Below are 21874 nucleotides of genomic sequence, written 5' to 3'. Positions count from 1 at the left end.
AATCACACCCTACATATGCCATAGTAATGGTTCAATCCTTATGAATGAGGTGAGCCACAAGCTTGGATGATTCCTGCATAATCTGCTAAAATGTCCACTGCTTTTGAAGCTTTTTATAATCGCAAAAATCACTTGTCATCCTCCTTCCTGAAAACTATCCCAGAGTTTTGCTGAGGCAGGATGGCTGCCATCCCTATATTACAGCTGTAGATGGAAAAATCTTTGTCTGTATGACATTCATGTAACAGCACAAGTAATTTAACTTGCATCTCCTCTCAGCCTATCAGAACTGAGACAAATGCTTGATTCAGAGGCTTTATAGAATTGTTGGATTATTTAAAGATCAAAGGCACAAAACAACTATCATGTCTGTGTAGCTAGAATATATTTTACTTGAAGAGTAATTTTATCAATAGTCAAAATGCTCTTTCCCATTTTACCCAAATTGCTTTTTCCCATTTATTGGGAGTAGAAAGACTTTTTACTGCAATTTATCAGCTACATTATGTTCTTCCCAGATCTGCTTTTGGGTTATGGCTGCGGCTCGTCAGATACAGAAGATCAGGAAAGCTTATTTCAGGAAAGTAATGCGAATGGATATAGGCTGGTTTGACTGTACATCTGTAGGAGAACTGAACACCCGAATTTCTGAGTAAGTAATCTAGAAAAAACATATGCTACAGAGAACATTTTGCACTTCCTTCCAAACACAACAGAGTGCCAATAACGTGGCATTTTACAATCACCTTCTAATATAAAATACAGCTATGGTCCTGGAAGCAGAGACCAGGCTGATTATCTCCACCATCTTCAAACTGAGTGCCATAACTGTTAAGCCACAATTATTTCCCTTTTGTGCCTTGTCTGTCATTAAGTGTGGGAGTTTTCTTGTTGCATTTTGTGTTGGGTTTTTTTTTTGCCAGCTTGTCCTATCCTTCCCTTCTCCTGTGCCCAGTCCTCAGCATAGTCTATAATTTGGCTGCCACTGCACACGCTCCTGAGCTGGAGATGTGGGTTTGAACCCTCTCTCATTTCCCAGAAAGAAAAATTACATTAGGGGCACACTTTGCTTTTTTTTGCTTTTAAAAGAGAAGAGAGCCTTGCTTAATCTTCTGCTAAAGAAGGTACAAGCACCTACCTTTAGAAAGGGCCCAAAGTAGACAGAGAAATCTTCTTATCCGGGGTAAACATTTAGCCCTGAAAAAAGCAGACTTCAAGGTTCGCTCCTTTTCTTAGTAGTTCCTGTTTACAGGCTGAACGAAGCTGCGAGGTGAATATGCCGACTCAAGATGGCTCCCTATTCTCAATCGTGCCTGCATAATGGTAGTCATATCTGCAGAAAATTTTTCTGTAGCTGAGAGGGATTTTATTTGCCTGTACTGACTGCCCAGTGGTATATATAACTTTCCGTGGCTTTCTTTTTGTGAAGAATAAGTGCCAAGTGTAAGTTGCTGTGAAGAATTTCTCTGGAAAAAAATAGGAACTGAGCATGTATTTGTCTAATAACACTTAGTTCCCTGTTTTTTCGAACAACATTGTTCTGTGCCTACAAAAAGCTTTCTGACTGTAAAAAACATTCTCCAGAAGAAATATAAACATGTTCTTCAACTCACTACTCTCAAAGGACTGTAATTTCACTTGATATATCAATGAGCTAACAACTTTGCACTTTAAACCTCCAGGTCACTTGCTCCTATTTATTCCAGGAGTTCCCAGTTCTTCTAATCTCAGGGGTGAGGTAGTAGCCAAGAGTGGCAGAAGTATAATGACTGTTTTGCTTTAAGATATTTTTTCTGTTGGCAATGCATAAGAGAGAACAAATGAATTCTACAGATGCCTAGGGGTTGAAGGATGTTAACTGCTGCACCACTGTCCCCCACGTGATAGAGCTGTCATGTTTTCCCACTGCTTCCAGTGATAGAGTAGCCCGCCTCAGTTTTCCCATTCTCATTTACAGAACAAACTACCTGATAGGGTGGAGAGGGGAACCGGGTGGTGGAAGGTAGAACTAGAAGAGAGTTACAGCCCTCCTCCTTTTTCCTGCCCTTTCAGCAAGGTGGTATGGTACATCCTCAATGCCCCATGATGGGAGGAATGCCATATCAGCTAAACTGTTTTTCCATTATCAGGTAGCTACATCCAGCTGGGATGTCTCTGCCCCCTCTTTTGAATCAGCTGGGGCACAGTAGCAGGAACCAGCTAGTGAATGAGTCTGCTGGCAGAACGACTTTTCCTGGGAAAAGACAATCTCTTCTTTGAGTTATTCATGCATAAAAAGCCTTCTGCCATTGCAAAGGCACCAGGTTTTCTCACTGTGGCCCAGGGTCTTTGGAAGGGGTGATGGTAGAAAGAGTAGAGATGGGGAAGGACCCTCTGCAAGGGAAAACAACTAACCCAAATGTGGTCAAGATCTGCAACACAAACGAAAGATATGCTCACCAATCTTCTGTTGTGTTTTGTTGTTTTTTTTTCCAGTGATGTTAACAAAATTAATGAGGCTATTGCTGACCAAGTAGCAATCTTTATCCAGCGCTTAACCACCTTTGTGTGTGGATTCCTACTGGGATTTGTCAGTGGCTGGAAATTGACCTTGGTTATCATTGCAGTCAGCCCCCTGCTTGGGGTTGGAGCAGCTGTCTATGGCTTGGTAAGTGAATTGTGAGAGGATCATGTTAAGGTATGATGAGCAGGGAAGGTCATGCCATAGAACTGGAAGGATTGGAGGAAGAGAAGACTATTACACCCCTTTAAAGTCCACAGAGGCAGATTATGGTCATAGCAGCACCAGGAGCGGGGTGTGGAGGGGTGAGCTTTGCTCCTGCTTTGCTTATTCTGATTCTCAGAATAATATATCCTACTTCTAAGATGGGAGTGTCAGCACACATTCTATTGGGTCCTGTGGAAGGATATTATGGTTGCTGAGATCAGAACCTGGCCTACACTTTCACTCTATTACTCCACACCTGGTTTAGATGGTTACTAGACGTGAGGCTTGATTTTTTTTCTGTAGATTAGGGTCTTTTAGAGATGAACAAGTTTCAGAGCTGTAAAATAGTTGAAAACAACTGCTCAAACTTACCTCAAGCTCTCCCTGCTTCTGGCAGCTTCTGCATCCTCTCCCAGTTGTTCCTGTTCTGCTCCTCTACCCGCTCCCTACAAACTCCCTGTCACTGTGCAGAGGAAGGACAGCAAAGAGAGAAACTGCAGGACGGTGTGCCCTCTCACCTCCTCTCCCACACCCAGCAGGGCTGGGCAATTCCTGCTCCTCTTCTGTACTCTCTCACACTTGCCTTTGGCTGGGTTCGGCCCTTTGGCTCTCTATCTCACTTCTTCCATGTCAGGAACAGTTTGATAAAATTTTGCTATTGAACCTCTAATGTAACTCTGACTAATTTCTCGTCTTCCTGCTTTCCTTTAGCACCTTGTGCTGGCTGCAAGTACATGACATGAATAATGACTCAGTGTCAAGTAGGAAAGCAGAATCCTGGCAGGGAATGAAATAAACCCCAAAATGCCTCTTCCCTTAATTTTTCATTTCTTTCTGAGCTCATTCCCCTTTATGTTTGTAATTTCCCTCCTTTCCATTCTTATTTCTCTGTCCTTATCTGTTTCCTTTCACATACCCACTCTTAAGTGTTTCCTCCCTATGAGCTTTTCCAGCCCAAGTCTTTGTTTTTTACTGTAAAGAAAACAGACCCAAGGTCAATCTAGCCTGGTTTCCTGTCTCCAAAAGTGGCTAACAGATGCCTGGGGTAGGGTATTTGAAGAGAGAAAGCAAATAATGACACTTTACAATTTCTAGTGATATGTCATTCCCAAGCTAATGTGGTATCCTTGTGTAGAATTGTACATGACTACATTTTCCTCCATTAATTTGAGCATTTATTTGAGCCTAAGTAAGCTTTTGGCATCCAGTGTGCTCTGGGCTGCTGTGTAGAGGGCTGTTTGCTGTAGCCCAAGAAACAAAGCACAGTAGTGGGCAACATCTGTTTCCATCCTCCCCCATCAGTAGCATTACCTCTTCTTCCTGAAGAGGCTCTGCCACAGTGACTAAAGGGCTGCTCTTGCTGCTTAAGCTCCCCCTTCTTCCCATGATGCAAACCCCTCAGTCTGCAGTCTGCTTAAGCCCAGTTAGCAGCAGAGAGAGGAGGGAAGGAAAGCAGGTGTTGTCAGCTGCTCTTTCTAGCTACCTGGAGCAGAGCTGTTGGCCAAGTGGATAACTGTCCTGCAAAACATATGCTACAGAGGTATATGCCCTAATACTAGCAGACAAAAGTCTTCGAGTGTGCAGCATGTCTAATAAAAGCCTGCTCAGAGTGGAGGAGGTGACCTCAGGCAGAGTAGACAGTTCAGCGTGGCAGTCAGCACTACTTACCACTGTCCTTGTCTGCACCTACAGTTCAGGTGTAACCAGCACTTCTTATGCTTTTGTAGGCTGTGGCAAAACTAACAGGCCGAGAGTTAAAGGCCTATGCAAAAGCTGGAGCGGTGGCTGATGAAGTGCTCTCATCCATCAGAACAGTGGCTGCTTTTGGTGGGGAGAAGAAAGAAGTTGAAAGGTTTGTTTGAACAAATTGTGGGGTCTCTGATTTCTTTTTCCTGTAGTAACGTAATGCTGTAACGCAATTCAGAGTCATGGCAATTAGTCTCTAAATTCTATAACAATAACCATCTGTTAGCTTTGAGAATTATATGCATATATGTTACAGAAATTTAGGTTTCAAATAACATCACGTATGCAAAACCAGTTTCATAATTCAGTCAATCAGTGAAATGAAACATCAGCAATAGTATCTTCAAGTCATTCCCACTTGTAGGAACATGCTGTCAAATTTTCCCCTAGACATTGTCTGATATATTACTTTTGCAGCACATCTGAAAACTTTGGGTACTTTCAAGCTAAGTAAGAGAGCTAGTTCCAGCAAGACATAATGAGTTGATGATGTTAAGCTGCACATTTCTCTTAAATTTTTTTAAAACATAACATGGCTGTAGGATGTGCTCTGAAGCATTGGCCAAAATCTCAAGCCCTGTGTTGCTCTGCTAAAACACCAAAGCCCATGGCGAGGTGCCTGCAGTGAGTGTGGCTTTTCTTGTGCTTATTACACTAGAACATATAAAGACTTCATGATCTGGGAGCACTGCTGATTTCAGCAGCCGTTTCTCACTTCAGAGTGAAAGGTATTAACCTTATGTGGACCCTCTGTTAATTGTAGCACAGCCAATCATTGAACAGGCCTTATTTTGTTGGTCTTTGCTAATTTTGAATTTTCTGTCAAACTCACTTCATCCCCTTTTATTTTTCTCTCTCTCTACAGATATGATAAGAATCTGGTGTTTGCTCAGCACTGGGGAATTCGAAAAGGAGTAATAATGGGGTTATTTACTGGTTACATGTGGCTTATAATTTTCCTGTGTTACGCATTAGCCTTTTGGTATGGCTCTAAACTTGTCCTTGAAGAAGAAGAGTATTCACCTGGCACTCTTCTGCAGGTACTCTTTTTAGCTTGATGCAACTTCTCTGGACTGTTTCTTAAAACATTAATTCTGGAACACATATTTGTATGTATTGTACACATATGTACACGTATTTGTAGCGTTCTGGTATCTGGTGTCTCAGTGGTAACAAACACTCTATGTGTCTTTTAAAGATCATTACTCAGTATATGTATGAAAGTATATGACACGGTTGGATAAGATTAAAAAAAAAAAATCTATGTGTATTTTAAAGATCTGAAATGCTGCATACTGCGATCAGAATAATGCTTTTGTTTGAGACCCTGCTACACAATTGGCAGAGGCCTGAAACTAGCTTTCCTATTTTGTGGGTCAGCATGTGGCTTCTGGAATATTGGCTTCTCTGAAGAACTTACTTAGTGATGAAGAACCCCATTGTGGTAAAGAGAAACCTGACTAAAGAAAGTTTTATCAAACCTAACCTCTCTCTCATGAACAGTTTCTCTTCCTTTGAATTACATTTTTCTTTTGCTAATTGCCCACCTAGCTCTACAGATGACAAAGAACATGTAAACATATGCTGATAAAAATACACATGGCTGTGGCTCTTGCAGTGTTTATGAAAAAACATACTAACCTGCATGGCACTCAAGCATCCCCTTCTGCACAGTAGATGCTTTAGACAGTGATGACCTAAATGCAATAAACCCAACATCTACAGATATTTTGGTTATTTGCTTTAAGCCAGGACTGCCTAAATGGCAGGTTCCAGTCCAGACCCACAGTAAATTTTTCTGTAACCCTGATAAGTCCTGGGTGTTCTGATCAGACATCTATTTCTGATCCTTCTCTGCCTGTTGCACACCATGAGAGCTCCCAACTACCAGCAGCATGCAGTGCAAAACTTCCTCTTAAATGGAGCTTGGTAAATTGCTCTGAGAACATTGTAAAATTGAGTCATTCTGTTCAAGGAGGATGTCCCTCACAGGAAATCATTTGCAACTGCTCTTGATACCAGTAGTTGATACAAGGTAGTGCCGTGAAAAAAATGAGGAATTTCCTTGCCTTGCACATGATAACTATAGTTCAGTGCTTCCAAATGACAAATGGCAAACAGTGGGGAGCTACCCTGTAGCTGAAAAATTGTAGCTGTCAACAGAGAGACTCTCCCTTATGCTCTTCTTTCCATTTCCAGTTATCTTTCTTGTACTTCATGTTTTCTACCATGCACTCCTAGTCTGGCGGGGAGGAGCAGGGGATGATTTGTAGATACGAAACATTTAAATATGCTTTTTCTGGTCTCTGAAAAACTGTCACACACCAACTCACCGCACTGAGATACACTAAGCATTGTCTTCCCTTCTTCTGTCAGATGAACAGAACCTGCTCTGTCATGTTCATGACAGATTCTGGCATGCATATGACCTATTTGCTCTGGGACTTGTTCACACAAGAAAATTATTTTGTAGTAAAGCCGATTATGAACTTATGGCATGATCTATACATCACAGTGTCAATGTATGCAGTGCACAGTATGTCTACACCAGACTCTTCCACATAACCCCATTAGGGTTATTCTCAGAAAGCATCACTATTGTGCAAGGGAGAAGTGAGTCCTGTGTACTTTTTATTTCTTTCTCTACAGCGGTGTTTACTTATACACCTTGCCCATTTATCCTGACTACTGTTTGGTTTGTATTCAAAAGGCTAGCTGAGTCCTTGATTGCTTCTTAGCAGAATTCTCGGGTATTGCCAAACTACAACAAAGGATTACATACCAGTTCTCCTAATACTCAGGGTGAATGTTCAAACTATCAGTGACAACAAAGAAAAAATGAACCAAAAGCCTACACCAAAGACATTATCCAAACCTTTATAATCTGCTCTGCCAAACCACCTCTGTAACTGAAAAACTAAGGAGAAATAAAGCAGAGTAAATTCTAGGAAAAAAATGTTCATTCTGACAAGCACACCTTGGTATATTAGCACTGAGAAGAATAAACTATACTTCACTACAATGCAGCTCACTTCTTGCTGTAAAAACAGACAATTAATGCATTTCCATGTGTGTGGTATAGAAGTGCTAAATGAGCCTTTATCTTTGAAGCCCCTGTCTTTTATCCGAATTGCCAACATTTTCAGCCTTAGATGGTTCCCATCTGCACTTAAGAACCTTGGTAAAAAATTCCTTCATAGGAAATGAAGCATTAACAGCTCTTAGGAAATTTTGAATAAATGCTTTTGGCATTTTTGTTGGCGTGCTCCGGTTTCACTTGCTTCTGATCTGCACAGCCATATTCCAAGGCTGAATTCTTGGAGGGAAGTGTTCTCTGATATTTGATACTCTGTCCAGCTGCCTTTATCGTCCATCTGTCCTTCCAGAAAGAGTGGATGCTGTGGCTCATTTTCTCTCATGTTGTGCTAGGCTTAGACCAAAAGGGGATCCTGGGGCTTTCAGAATAGGGTCACTAGTGAGTAGCTCTTTCCTTTGGTTCTTGGAAAAGGACTTGAAACTGAGCATGCTGGCTATATGCTACCTGGAGAAACTGTCCACCTGCACTGATAGACTAATCTCACCTCAAATAATGGCTTATCCAGTGTTGGTAGCAACCCTTACAGTTCATTTCTGTGAGCGATGGAGAAAAAATATTCTCTGTAACTGGTACCTGCTCCAGAAGTATGTTTTACAAGTATTGGACAAGACAGGAATTGCAATACACAAAGGTTGTAATACAGTGTTTTAAGCTTCTTTCTGGTTTTGAATTGTTGTAGCCTCTCATCTGCTTACTGTTAAAAGACATCTCCAAAATAAATTATTTGCCACTGATGTTCAGTTCCAGCCTTTGTTTCAAGGCACAGGCATCCAGTCAAATGGAGGTGGCTTAAAAGTACATCAGTGGCACCTCACTAAATATCTGGGTGCACATGTTTTTAGACCAGGGAAAATATGAGATAAATTAATTTACTTCAATCTGGAAGCAAAGTTGTGAAAGACACTGAAAAATCCCTTTTAAGATGCATTTGTTTGCTTTCTTGTGGGCTCATTATGCTCATATAGTGAATCACTGCAGCTCAGCTGATGCACAAGAAGTCATTAAGCCACTGTAGTTTGATTTGCCTAAGCTCTAAACTGTAATAAAAAATGTGACATCATATTTTGTTAATTTCTTTTTCCACTTCTTCAGGTTTTCTTTGGTGTTTTAGTAGGAGCTTTAAATCTTGGCCAGGCATCTCCCTGTCTGGAAGCCTTTGCTACTGGCCGTGGGGCTGCAGCAAACATTTTTGAGACAATAGATAAAGTAAGTAATGAATTTCTAAGCTGTGTCACTTTGTAGTGGAAAAATAATTAAATAAGCCTCAAGCAGTAGTAGTTTTACCTACTGTATAAATGAGGAAAAATGACTGCAATTAAAGAAAAATTGACTGTTCAATAGAAAGGCCTAGCAGCATGTACACAGGCTCAAGGAGGGTGTTGAACATGTTTCTAAAGTGGCCTGTTTCTGAATAATGAAGATTTACCTCAGCTACTGCTGTTTCTTACTCCCATTTCTCCTTATGTACAATTACTGATCAGTGCTGGCCCACGGAAAGCGTACAGGCAGGCAGTAATAGTCACCTTGTAGCCAAAATTGTAGCAAGCATCTAGCTCCCAGCCTCCACATGGCATCAAAATATGTGGCTCTATCGGCATTAGTGGCAAAGGTGGCCTCTGTCACCTGTCCCAGAGCTACCCTGAGTTAAAAGGAGACCAAATGAGCACAGGCTCTGGTCATTCATAAATGCTAATCACAATATTATCGAGACAGATAGATATTTGAAATAAGGTTATATGAGAAAGTCTGAGAGCCACTGGTATTTATTGATGAGGGTTCCTTTCTATATCTGTATAAATTTAGCAGTTGGCAAAATACTGCTGATTTTTTAGCGGTATGTAGTATCTGTGGTCATTGACAAGCTTTATTGTGCTAAAAGCTGTGTAAACACATTAAAATGCTGCTTGTCTTTTACAGAGCACATAAAGTGTATAAGGAAGGCTAGAGGGGCTGTGGTAATGCTAATGGACTTTTTAGTAACCCTTCAACATTCTATAATAACAATAACACATGTGCCTTTTAAATGCACTTCATACGCTAAAGCGCTAAGATAAACTGAAAAAGAGATGAATAAGAGAAGTGTTTTTTAGAGAAAAAAATTAAAAAGCACAATAAGAATTAATCACAAAATTCAAGATAAGATGGAATCAGATAGCTTTAGGGTAAAAAAGGCAAACTAAAGTGAGATTTCATCTGTCTAGAGAAAGGATGTCAAAATTAGATCCATCTGCTTGCTGTATTTGTAGATTTGTGATTAGACAGTAAAAGAACAGCTCTGCCCTGATACACATTTTTTTCTGGCCATGCTGAGGTTCCCATTTGCAGGATCAGTGAAACTTTTCTTCATAGCTTAGTATCTGAACTTAAGTAAGATATATTCCTAAAGAGGAGCCAATCTTTTAACTGTTCTTAACATCTTAGAACATACACACACATTCTCGTATTAGAATTCCCTTCAATCTGTTAGGCTACGTAAAAAATCTTGCATGTTTGGATTATCAAATATTGGTGTTGCTCTAGTTTTAATTAATACTCTGTATTCCATTATTCAAAAATCTATTCTTAGAAAATTTTATTTCTTTGAGAGTCCTCAAATTTCTCTTAGTTCTCTGCTCATGCCTAGTAGTCCACAATACCCAAGGCCTGGCCAAAAGCGTGTGAGACCCAAAGCATTTCATGGGAAAACTTCAAATCAGGATTCCAGCTCTTAGGACTGGACGTGCAAGGATGGATGTTCTAAATGGAAAGTAGTGAAGTGTGCAGATTTTCAGCAGTGAATTTGTTGTTCAGTGCTGTAGGAGAATGTTTATGTGAGTGAAATAATGCCATTTTATTCCTGAGGTGCTGGCTAGATTAACGTAGTCAAAATGTCTCACTGACTCAGCTATTCTGTTCCAGCAAAAACTAGCTGAGTGCCTGACTGTGCTAATTGCAGTAAGCCTAAAATGAGAAGAGGGTGCATTCATCTTGCCTGTACTACCCACCGGCAACAACTCCCACATCATTGTGGCCTTTAATTTCATGTCCCTTGCCTGCTAGCCCTGGGGCAGAGCCTGCTGCTGGCTCAGTGCAGCCAAGTGCTGTTCAAACAGAAGTGCCACGGCTTTGTATGGTGTTAGGAATATTTATCTACTGCAGCAGTGCTGGCTGTTTAACAGTAAATAAATAACACAATAAATTCTGTCCTAGAAACCCACCATTGACTGCATGTCAGAAGATGGCTACAAGCTGGATAAAGTACAAGGTGAAATTGAATTTCATAATGTAACATTCCATTATCCCTCCAGACCAGATGTAAAGGTAATTATTCATCATCCATCCTGTGAATACAGTTACTGTAAACAATAAAAATATCCTGGTTCTGTCAGCAGTTTCTAGATTTTCAGTAGAGTTTGTTTTCCAGAAGCCCAGACCCTCTGTTTAAAAGTAGACTGAATAATTCTTCTATTAAAGGGTTCTCCTACTTACCATTCTGCTTATTTTACCATTCTGACATAACCATTGCCATACAGATTCCTTGCTGCTGAACATAAACTCGTAGTCATTTCCGACAAATTCACCTGCATACAGCTTCTCTTACAATCAATTATGCACTTGTATCAACATGTGGTATGGTAGGACACAAAGTAATAAGATGAACAGTACAAGGAGATCTTATAAAACTTCCATTACCATGGGGATGCACCATGTGACCCATTAAAATGCTAGGAAAGTGTACAGGAGCATTGGCTGTATACCCCGTTATTTCTCTACTACCGTGTTTGAATTGACAAATTCTCCTTGGAAAAGCAGAATATTGAACAAGCAAATGAATGTTATTGCTTCTAAAGGCAGAAGCATACAAAATGTCAGATTTTTCTACATAATTTCACTGTTAGTTTCTTAATATTTATGCTTTAACAGGCATTTATCATACAAGTACAGTGTTCTTTAAAGGGGATTTATTGCCAAGTTCTCCAATGGTCTTAACTTGACTAGTTCTTAATGATGAACAACAGAAACAAAGAAAGATCAATCAAAATCTGCCTGCCTGTCATGGAAAACAGTGCTCTGCATTTATAAACTCTTCAAACAATATAAAAATATTTGCCTTGCTTTTCCTCTTCATAATATTTTTCTGAGTTTTGTAAAATTGCTTTGAAACTTCATATTAAGATCGAGAATATACCCACCCACTTGGTTGTATGACAATGAGAGAATTAGAACAGATAGATTCTGGTGTGTTGGTTTTTTTTTTCCTCTCCAGATTTTGGATAACCTAAATATGGTTATTAAAGCAGGGGAGACAACAGCTTTTGTTGGAGCTAGTGGAGCTGGAAAAAGTGCAACAATACAGCTCATCCAGCGTTTCTACGACCCCACTGATGGCATGGTGAGTGTACCAGCCTAGAACGTGTTTCTCTAGTGTTAGGGACTTGAAAGAACGACATGGGTTCTTCTCCAAGGTGGGAAGGAAGACTCCTAACTTTATTTTTTAATTTTTTTTTAAATGAGTAAAATATGCTCTTGTGCATTTCAGGGGAGTTCTGAACAGTCTTATAAAAAATAATTATGTTGCAAGAGAAAACCTGTTAGGAAAAAAGAAAAATTCAGTGCTAAATCTGCATAAAAACTATACCTATAGATACAATAATTCAGGAGTGACAAATCAGCAAACACAGCACTGAACATTTACTCATTTTTCCATAATATTGCTTTAATATATGCAATTACCATTTAGAAATGGATTGGCTAAGAATATGAATTACATCTATTAACAGTCTCATTCCATTTATGTGTTCCTAGGTGGCACAAATCACATACATTATGACCTCTATTTGCATGTATAAAAGACAAAGAACCAATTTATTTTAAACATATAATCATAATTTTGATGATTACTTTCCACCTGGTTTTATTTCTGAGGCCAAGCAAAACGAGGTATTAGGAAATGAAATCAGAGAGCACAACTCCTAGGCCCAAGAACTGGCATAAACTACTGCCACTGCATTGCATTCTTTTATGTATGAAAGCGGTGTTTTACACTGGTCATGGAAACACAGGATCACAGGACCTTCATTTCCATTGTGTCTTTCTTTGTCTTGGAACTGCAGAGGATAATGTCCCTGAATTTTTTTCTTTTTTTTTCCCTTTGTCCATGTTTTAATTGGCTTCTGTAGATTACCCTGGATGGCCATGATATTCGTTCCCTTAATATCCAGTGGCTACGCTCACAGATTGGTATTGTTGAACAAGAGCCAGTGCTGTTTGCCACCACGATTGCAGAGAACATTCGCTATGGTTGGGATGAGGCTACCATGGAAGACATAATCAAAGCGGCCAAACAGGCCAATGCTTACAATTTCATCATGGACTTGCCGCAGGTATGCTGTGCCTTGTAAAATGTTTGGCAGAGAAAATAGAGAAGCCTTTTGTTCCTCCCCTCCGTGCAGCCATTTGTGCTTAGGTGGAAAGGCAGAAGATTAATATGGATAGTAGGCAGCAACCTTTCCTTTGACTAGAGTTAACTAGGTCTTACTACGTGTATGTCACCAAGTTAAATAAAAAAAACCACAAACCAAGAAGAATTAGTTCCTCAGGAATCATATGCACAACATTTAATATCATGGTAATAATCATAGCATTTTTTTATCAGTACATACTTTCGGCTTGGGGTTGGAACCCCAGTTCAGGCAAAATTATGTTGTTCATTATGAAGGAAATTTATTTCATCAGCTTTCCTTTGAATCTCATGTACTAACAATGTTTTTGTCTTTCAACGATGGTATTTTTTCAAGTCTAGTCCCAGGACAAATCTGAGAGACATTTTACCGACATCTTCACCAGAAGCTTAACAGACCTCTTTGTTTTCTGCTTCATTTTCATTTTTTTTCCTTCACACAGCAATTTGACACTCATGTTGGAGAGGGTGGAAGCCAGATGAGTGGAGGTCAGAAACAGAGGATAGCTATTGCTCGAGCTCTTGTGCGAAACCCGAAAATCTTGCTGCTGGATATGGCTACATCAGCACTTGATAATGAAAGTGAAGCTACTGTCCAAGAAGCACTTCATAAGGTTTGCTATAGCATAGCATAAATCAGACTTAAAAGGGCAGAAATTATTTTTATGCACTCTGCAGAGTGCTGCTGAATTGCAACAAAGCAGTGAGAAGCTTTTCTTAATAGCTGTTTCATATGCACAAGTAAAACCTTGGTATTATTGACAGAAAATTATTTTTTCTTATACTGGGACATTAACAGAAATCCATAGCTTCCTTTGCTCAGAAACAGATGGTCATCTATGGGCTATGGATGGAGTTCAAGTCAAAGTCAGCTGAAACTAGAAAGACTCCTGTTGATTTGACCAGACTTTAGATTACATAGCGCTGGTTCCAACCATTTCTGTTTGCTCCCCTGGGAATGGGGCTGTTGTTGTTCCCTGCCAGGCTCGCCTTGGCCGCACGGCGATCTCAATAGCTCACCGCCTGTCAGCCATCAAAGCTGCTGATGTCATCATTGGGTTTGAGCACGGAAGGGCTGTGGAGAGAGGAACTCACGAGGAACTCTTGAAGAGGAAAGGGGTTTATTTCATGTTGATGACCTTGCAAAGCCAAAAAGACACAGCACTTAATAGAGAAGCAACAGAAAGTAAGCATTTTGTTTTCTTTTATAAAATGATGTAAAATACCACAGAATGCAGATTTTTTTTTTTTTTTTTTAATGAGGGCTAGTTACTGCTGCTTTTTTCTTCTGCCCTTATGGCTGAATGTTAGCTTTCATAGAAGTAATACATTGATAGCCCTGGCCAAAGTGTTTTTACTGCATGTGCACTGAATGACCTTCCTAATATAGATCTGCCCTGAAACCTTAATCCTGACCTGCAATACCCGTCATTTTATAGCTTCATTTAGTGCTGACAGTACAGTCCTTCTGCATTTGAAAAGCAAGCAAATTACAAATTATGCTGAAACCACCCTATTTGTTTTACTAGAGGCAGATTTGAATCAAAGCTTCTGGAAATGGAGGTCTAATAGAATGATCTGTTGTATTTTTGTGAAGCATCATACCTTGGATAGATTATCTTAAAAGAAGAGAGCAATTACAGTGCTAAAATAGGGAAACAGCCTTTAGCAGTAACATCCCAAGTGAGATGGTCCTTGGGTTAATATTCAGTTAACTTCATCATGTCAAATACAAACATAAAACTTGTGGTACATGTAGGTTGAGTAGCAAGGTTGTATTGCATTCGTTGCCTTCTACAAAGTATTCCAGCTATGACTTGGAAACAATGCACTTTTTTGCAGAGCCACAGTGGACTTGTATGGGTTGTATTCAATTTTAGCACAAACTGAAGAGCTCTATATACTGTATTTTTCAGCAGCAGAAAATAGCGTGGTTGAGCCAAATCTTGAGAAAGTCCAGTCATTCAGCAGAGGAAGCTATCGGGACAGTTTGCGGTGAGTCTTAAAAATGATGGTAAATCTCAATATGTTTCCAGATCTCTGTACTTCGTCTCACTATTCCAAAATCCCAGTAGTGCTAATGACTTATTTCTCTGTATTTTGCGTAAAAGAAGGTGGAAGGGCTGCAATCATTTTACTAAGACAGAGTTCACTTGGAGAGAAAATACGTTACTGATTGAATGAAGGCCCATGGATAAATAGCAAGACTCTTGATTTTACTCCCCTCTCTATCCATAGTACTTCCTCTCCAATTCTGGTCTAGTGTGTTAATGTTCCATTTTTAATATTACTACCATACAGCCATATATTTGTATTACCTAATGTGCTTTCAGTCCAGTCACTTGAAAAATTACTTGCTGTTCAATTACTTGAGAAATCAATGCGATGTACAAGGGCATTTTTATTATGGCTTCTACGTGATCAAAGTTAAAGCATTTTACAAGCCAGACTGTCTTGTAGCTAGATACTTATTTTTTCTTTCAGGCAAGCCCATGTCAGACATATGCAAGTGAGTATGTCTCCTACATTACAGGGTTATGTTTTGTCAGGTGGATTGTTTCAGCATCCTGGTTTGCTGGACTGAATTACTTGATAGTAATAGCGGTGAATTGACTTGTTGTCTTAATGGCTTGTGCAAATATAGTAGGATACACCACAATTTTGCTTAACAAATACATAGTGCAGGGTAAATATGAAACAATGTCTGAGTGGTGGGGGTGGAATATGATTTTTAAAAGTTTTTGTCCCTGTTGTGGGATTTTTTTTCTCAAGAAGTTGAGAGAATATAGAAAAAGAAAGTCGTCTGTGGGATTCCTGTGATTTGCTTCAGTGAATCCTGATTTAGTTAATATGAAAACTGCACCTGCTTTGCAAGCAAGGATTGTGTTACTGAGCTGTGAAGAACAGATCGTTTCTGTCCTCTTTACAGAGCTTCACTTCGGCAGCGCTCTAGATCTCAGCTCTCTAATGTGGTCCCTGACCCTCCATTATCCATTGCAAGAGATCATTCAGACTCTATGTATCTTATGCCTTCTTATGGAGAAGATGATGGACAACCAAAAAAGGTCAGGTCCAAGAATTTGTTATTAAATTTTCAACCGATCAGGTTATATTACATGGTAATAATAATCTGTAGATATGTGCCTCTGTTATAGGAGTTGTTGGCAGATCTGTCAACATTCTTGGATTGCTCCTTTTCTCTACTTAAACAAAACCATGGCTTCAGTTCTTATCCTCTGTGTAAACCCTAGGCTGCATTTTGATGGCTGTTATCCTTTTTGGTCCATACAAAATTTCTAGCAGAGCATGACCTGTTGGTAAATTGACATATGTTGTAGATTAAGTTGAAAAAGACATATTAATAAAAGCTGAATTAACTGACAAAAAGCAAAATGCCTAGTCTGTGAAATGTAATAGCCACTGAGTGTCATATACAAATGACACTGCTTGTTGTTGAATAAAGAGTAAATTCACTTTCATCTCAAAGTCATCTGGAGACTTGAGTAAAGAGAGACCCTCAGTGCAACCTCACCAAGAGTCCAATCACTGACAGTGTCCTTGTGCAATCAACTAGTGTAGAAAATAAAGACAGTATACCTTAAAATTATGCAGAATATGTAAGAATGTACACACTGAGTTTCCAAAGTGCTTATGAAGCTCCCTGCACCAATTTGGATGGCTACAGCTATTCAGCGCAGAAAGCAGAACTTTGAAGACACTGTTCTTGCTATTGCTATGCCTATTCTGTGGATAAATAGAGGGTTTTGGTGCTGCCACTCTGGCACTTCTCAGAAGGAAGAGAAAATATAGGATGCTTCCACCCATTCATCCTCACACATTTCCAGCAGATAAATCTTCACAGTGCCTGTTTTATCTGGGCATTTCCAGCCATATGAACTGAGGGAGATGAGCAGGGCTCAGCACACTGAGTATTTACAAAAATTCTGCACAAGTCAAACTGCAGGGTAAGTTATAATTTGATGATGAATATTCTGCTCTTACTGGGAATAATTACGGGAATTCAGCATATAGTCTGAGGATGTTTCACAGAAGGGAGGCATAATTAGCATGTATAAAGCCTGAATCCAACTATCACTCTGAGATCTCCCTTGTTTTGATTATATAGCATACCTGTTAATTTGATGCAGAGTCTGATCAGTGTGTTCAGTCACAATACTGTAAAATAATATTTAAGAAGATGCCATGAGTGACACAAAAAGCCACTTGTGAGAAAGAAGTTTAAGTTTTGACACAGGCTATTGCAGCACATCTCATCTGGAGGCAGCAAAAAGGGAACAGCCTGAGTTTCAATGGCAGAAAATCTTAAACTGATCATAATTAACCTCTTAAGTTGGAATCAGTAGAGCTGCACAAAGCATGAATCTCTCCCTTTTTCTCCAGGGACAGTAAAGGCAGTCATTTATGTAACCCTTTTGTGACTCCCTAGTCCTACAAAAGAGCTCCAGACAGCAGCCAAGACCCATCACTGCCCTTTTCTGTACAAAGCTAGAGTTGCTGTTTGGGCCATTTAACAGATGATGCTAACTGTTTTATCTCATTGTCAAAGGGAGAACACCACTGGGGGAATGCATTTGCTTCATAAATCCAACCTGGGTTTTTTTTAGGAATCTGTTGTTGTGGAGGAAGATGTCAAGCCTGTACCATTTACCAGAATTTTGAAATACAATGCCTCTGAATGGCCATACATGGTGCTTGGATCTCTGGCAGCAGCTGTGAATGGAGCAGTCAGTCCACTCTATGCTTTGTTATTCAGTCAGATTCTTGGGGTATGTTATGCTAATATTTTAAAGTGTATTTTAACTCTGAAGCACAGGGGAATGAATGTATGAGGTAGAACTTGACATGTTTTGGGCAAATCTTTAGATCTCATCAAGTAAATGCGGTTAGCCTTCTGGCCTACAAACAATTATTCAGTAGAGATATTTATATCACTGTCATCACACTATCATTTGAGCTCTTTGAAGGGGTAGGCTCATTAGCATTTGTTATGTGTTCTTCATTATGTCTCTTCACTTTCCAGGAACTACTGGGAGTGGGTTTCTGTATTTGCATACAGTTTATTCTAGATGAGACAAGATGTACCTCATGTGCAGGTACAGCGGAGGGAGAGACATGCAGAGGTCCTTCCCTGCAGAATTTTATTCTACAGACTTGGCCAAGCCTTTGAGAAAGCTTTGGATCAGATCCAAAAAATACTTCACTTTTTTGTTCATACATTTCAGGTGGCTCTTTGCTGCCTGCTCCCTGCAGAATGCCCAGGAAGAGGTAGATAATTGTAACAGGTTTCATAGCTGCCAGCAAAAAGTAGATTTGCATCAGCAAGTTTGGAAGACAAGCAGGAAATAGGAATATACTTTAAACCTTGGCTCTCACTAAAGAATGCATTACCGTCAAAATCCACACCCTTGCTTGAAACTTTTCAAGAGTTCAACCGTGACTGTTTTTTTCCTTCAAAAATTTGCCATAATAGAAAGAAGCTCTCAAAAGAGAGCTTCCCCTTTTGTAAAACAGCTTCTTGGGGAAACATTTGCCAAGTTAGTGGGAAACTGGAGGGCTACCTGAAGGAATTCAGCGCTGGTCTAACTAATGCCTCGGAAAGTGTCCTAAATTTTCAAGAATTAAGATTATAGAGAAAACCCTTCTGTTGACGCTGTTTCTTATTGGGTAAAGTAATGACACACTCACTGGGAAGAAAATGGGAATGCCACTATCGTTTCGTGGTTTAGGTACCCACCTGAGATAGGATAAAACTTGTTTTGTGATTCCCTTTTACATGTTTAGGTCATGGTAGGTACATACACATGCAAAGAATATATGACCTAAAGGGCAGACAGTCTTCAAGAAACTGGAGGTCTGAAACCTTTCAGGCAGGAAAAAGTGAATGAATGAATGCCCCAGCATCTAAGCTACTGATTTGAAAAGGATTGAGAAAATGCTCCTAATAGCAGTGCCAGCAATCTATCAAAGTAAAGATTGACCTTTCGCTGTTTGGCTTTTTGGGGGATTGTTTTGGCTTAGACATTTCTCTCTGGGAAGTTATCCAGGACTTGGAATCACATCTACTTGCAGTTTGATGTTTGCTAGCTAAGATCCAGGGAGGGGAAGAGCAAAAGAGGTTCCAGACCCTGTTGATCCACTTAGTGGCTGCTGGCCAATGTGCTTGTCATTTTAGCAATAGGTGTGCCACCTCCAAACACTTTTTGAGTGTCTAGACCTCATGCCAAGGACTGTGGCTTTCACTAGACAGCAGGTGAGACACTGCTATGTGCATTCAGTGATTAACCTAACCTTTGAATTGAGAGAGGTTTTCTAGACCCTGGGAGGATTTGGGCTGACATCATCCTGCAAGATGCTAAATGCCTTCATTGCCAAGGATGAATTCCTTCTCTTGAAGGTCTCAGTCCATCAAAGGAGAGAGGCTGCAAGAAAAAAACAAGCCATAATGAACATGAGCAAAGTCCAACATCTGTGTTTCATTATTCATTAATTTAAAACATTTCTGCCTGTTGCCAAGGCAGTCAGGCAGATAGAATATGCATCTGCTTTCCAAGCTGTCTGAATATCTGCAATGATGTTGTGACAGACACGTGGGCTTGTAGTCTGGGACCAATATGCTGGGGAATTGAGGAGAAAAAAAATCCCCACAGCTATGAAATGAAAGGATAAATTTAGCAAACTCTGCCTTGAAGGTTCTCAGAAATTAATCCAAAAATTGAATGAAGAACTGGGTAATTCTGGATATGTCTTCTGATCAGTTCAGATCAGAAGTGTACATTTGGAACAGTTTTCTCAGTATTTTCTTCTTACTATGTTTTGATTCCAACTGTGGAACTGTCTCAGAGTATGAAAAATGGATCATTTCCAGTAAAACTGAACTAGAAGATGTGCTCCAGCTGCTATTGGGCATGTAGCCCATGGCCCCAGATAAAAGATAGCCCATGCTAAAACTGTTGAAACTTGTATAATCAGAACATGGACACATCAGCAACACCTCTTTCCTTTTATTGACCTGATGCTATTGTCCATGCTACTTGTTACTGTAGTCAGTGTTATTTTTTTAAACCAAGAACATAGGTCAAAAACATAGCTGAGCATGTTAGGATAGCTGAAAAATGGGATAGTTCAATTTTACAGAACAGATTTGCAAGGGGAAAAAAAATCCTCTGTTTGCAATACAGAGATCTCTTCACAACAAATGTTACCCATATTTTCTTCTGTAGGACTATAAAGTGCTATTGCTCTCGGTTTAGGGAGAGTGCGAGCATGTACTTCAACCCATTGCTCTTCTTGAGCTGCGATGCTTCCTTGTATTTAGAGTTTGCAATAGGAATCTCAGACTGACCAATAACTGGCTTCACCAGAAACCCTCCAGGTGTCTTGCAGACATTGCAATTCTCTCAGCTTTTATCTAGGAAAAATGGAGAGCCTGGCCACAGGAACTGGGAAGGCCTTTCACAACATATTTCTTGCATGAGAGAAAGCAGGGGAACCACTTTGAATGTGGGTGATATGGATAGACTATTAAAGCAAAGGCTCACAGCACTCTCCCTTTTCATGAGCACCTTTCATAAGCATGGATATGGATCCAGCCTCCCTGAAATCAGGAACTGTGTTGCCTTTGATTTTCTTGAAATGAAGACCCCTACTTAGTCTTGCCTACTATCTAGCTATACAAAAGCAATGATCAAAACTTTATTTATAACAAGCATAAATACGTACTGTAGGGTCCCAGGGTAAGTGTTTATCTCCTCAATGCTCGGTTTTGTATTTGATATTTATTTATTCAACCATAGAGAAAAAATTCGAAGTGTGAAAAGAAAAAATGTTAACTTCAACCCATGTATGGGGCCATCCCAGTGTTTCTGGGTGACTGTGCAGAGGCAGTATGCAAATCACTTGTGAAAAAGCAATCAGCATCTCTGGAGTGTAGTGTTTTTCATCCCAGTTCACAACTGTGTATATATTATGATCCTTCACTCACTCTGTTTATCATACTGTTTATTAGTTTTACTTATTAGCATTCCTATTCATTTCAACAGAGATTTTACTGATGTTTTTTCATATGAAAAAGTGCCACAGCACTGTAATTAACATGACATACATGTTAACAAATGTTCACAATGATGAGTAGTTAGTTATTCCCCTGGTTATGTTTTAGGCTAGCTATGCATGTGGCATGATCACTGCTATGAAGTGCATTTTCCCATTCATGTCTAGATATTATATACCATGATGATACAGAAAATACCATCAACAGCAATTCTAAAATCCAGAATCTTCATAAGACACAGTTTATGCGTGAACTGAGTTCACCTTGTATCTCATTCAGTCGAAGTGTTTAACTAGAATATTTCCTACAGGAAAAAACAAGCAAACAAACAACAGCAGTATCTTTTCTAGATACATGTTACAAAGATAGATGAAATCTGCTCACAGTCTCAGAATCAAAGATGAATTACTGAGTGTACAGTGGATTTCATTAAGGGTATAGGAACAGCAGCAGACCATTACATGTTTTGTTCATATTATGACAGATTAAAATATAACTGGTAATTTTTTTTTTTTTAAACAAAGGTTAATCTGAGAAGGTTATATGCCTTGGTACTGATAAGACGGCATGGCATTGCAACAGCTCTTAGCTTGAAACACTAAGTGCGGTTTTGACAGTATTGTTTTGGATTTTGCAGGATTTACTTTGTTGCCACGCTACTGATGTACAAAGTTAAAATACTTGAAGTGGAATTCCCACTAAAGAACAGCTATTTCTTTTTCTCAAATTCATGCTCTAATTCCTCCCTGTTACTTTGATGCATAGCTCACTTCGAACCGTAAATAACTTGGGTTGACCTTTTAAGACTAGTAC

At 39.6% G+C, this 21874-nt stretch overlaps 1 protein-coding gene across 1 annotated transcript in view; it reads left to right on the top strand.

Moving 5' to 3' along the window:
• The window catches only part of ABCB11 (ATP-binding cassette, sub-family B (MDR/TAP), member 11), a 42462-nt gene that overhangs the window by 8362 nt on the left and 12226 nt on the right, over positions 1-21874 (top strand). The window contains 13 exon segments of the mRNA XM_010294163.1: positions 519-652; positions 2476-2647; positions 4435-4559; positions 5319-5493; positions 8643-8756; positions 10740-10850; positions 11797-11922; positions 12710-12913; positions 13434-13604; positions 13975-14176; positions 14910-14985; positions 15920-16055; positions 17616-17777. Coding sequence (XP_010292465.1) covers positions 519-652; positions 2476-2647; positions 4435-4559; positions 5319-5493; positions 8643-8756; positions 10740-10850; positions 11797-11922; positions 12710-12913; positions 13434-13604; positions 13975-14176; positions 14910-14985; positions 15920-16055; positions 17616-17777 — 1908 coding nt within the window.

This window comes from Phaethon lepturus, unplaced genomic scaffold, assembly GCF_000687285.1.
Source record: "Phaethon lepturus isolate BGI_N335 unplaced genomic scaffold, ASM68728v1 scaffold40719, whole genome shotgun sequence".
NCBI classification, from domain to species: Eukaryota; Metazoa; Chordata; class Aves; order Phaethontiformes; family Phaethontidae; genus Phaethon; species Phaethon lepturus.
Note: the sequence above shows the minus strand (reverse complement) of the source record. Positions and strands in the feature narration are given on the sequence as shown.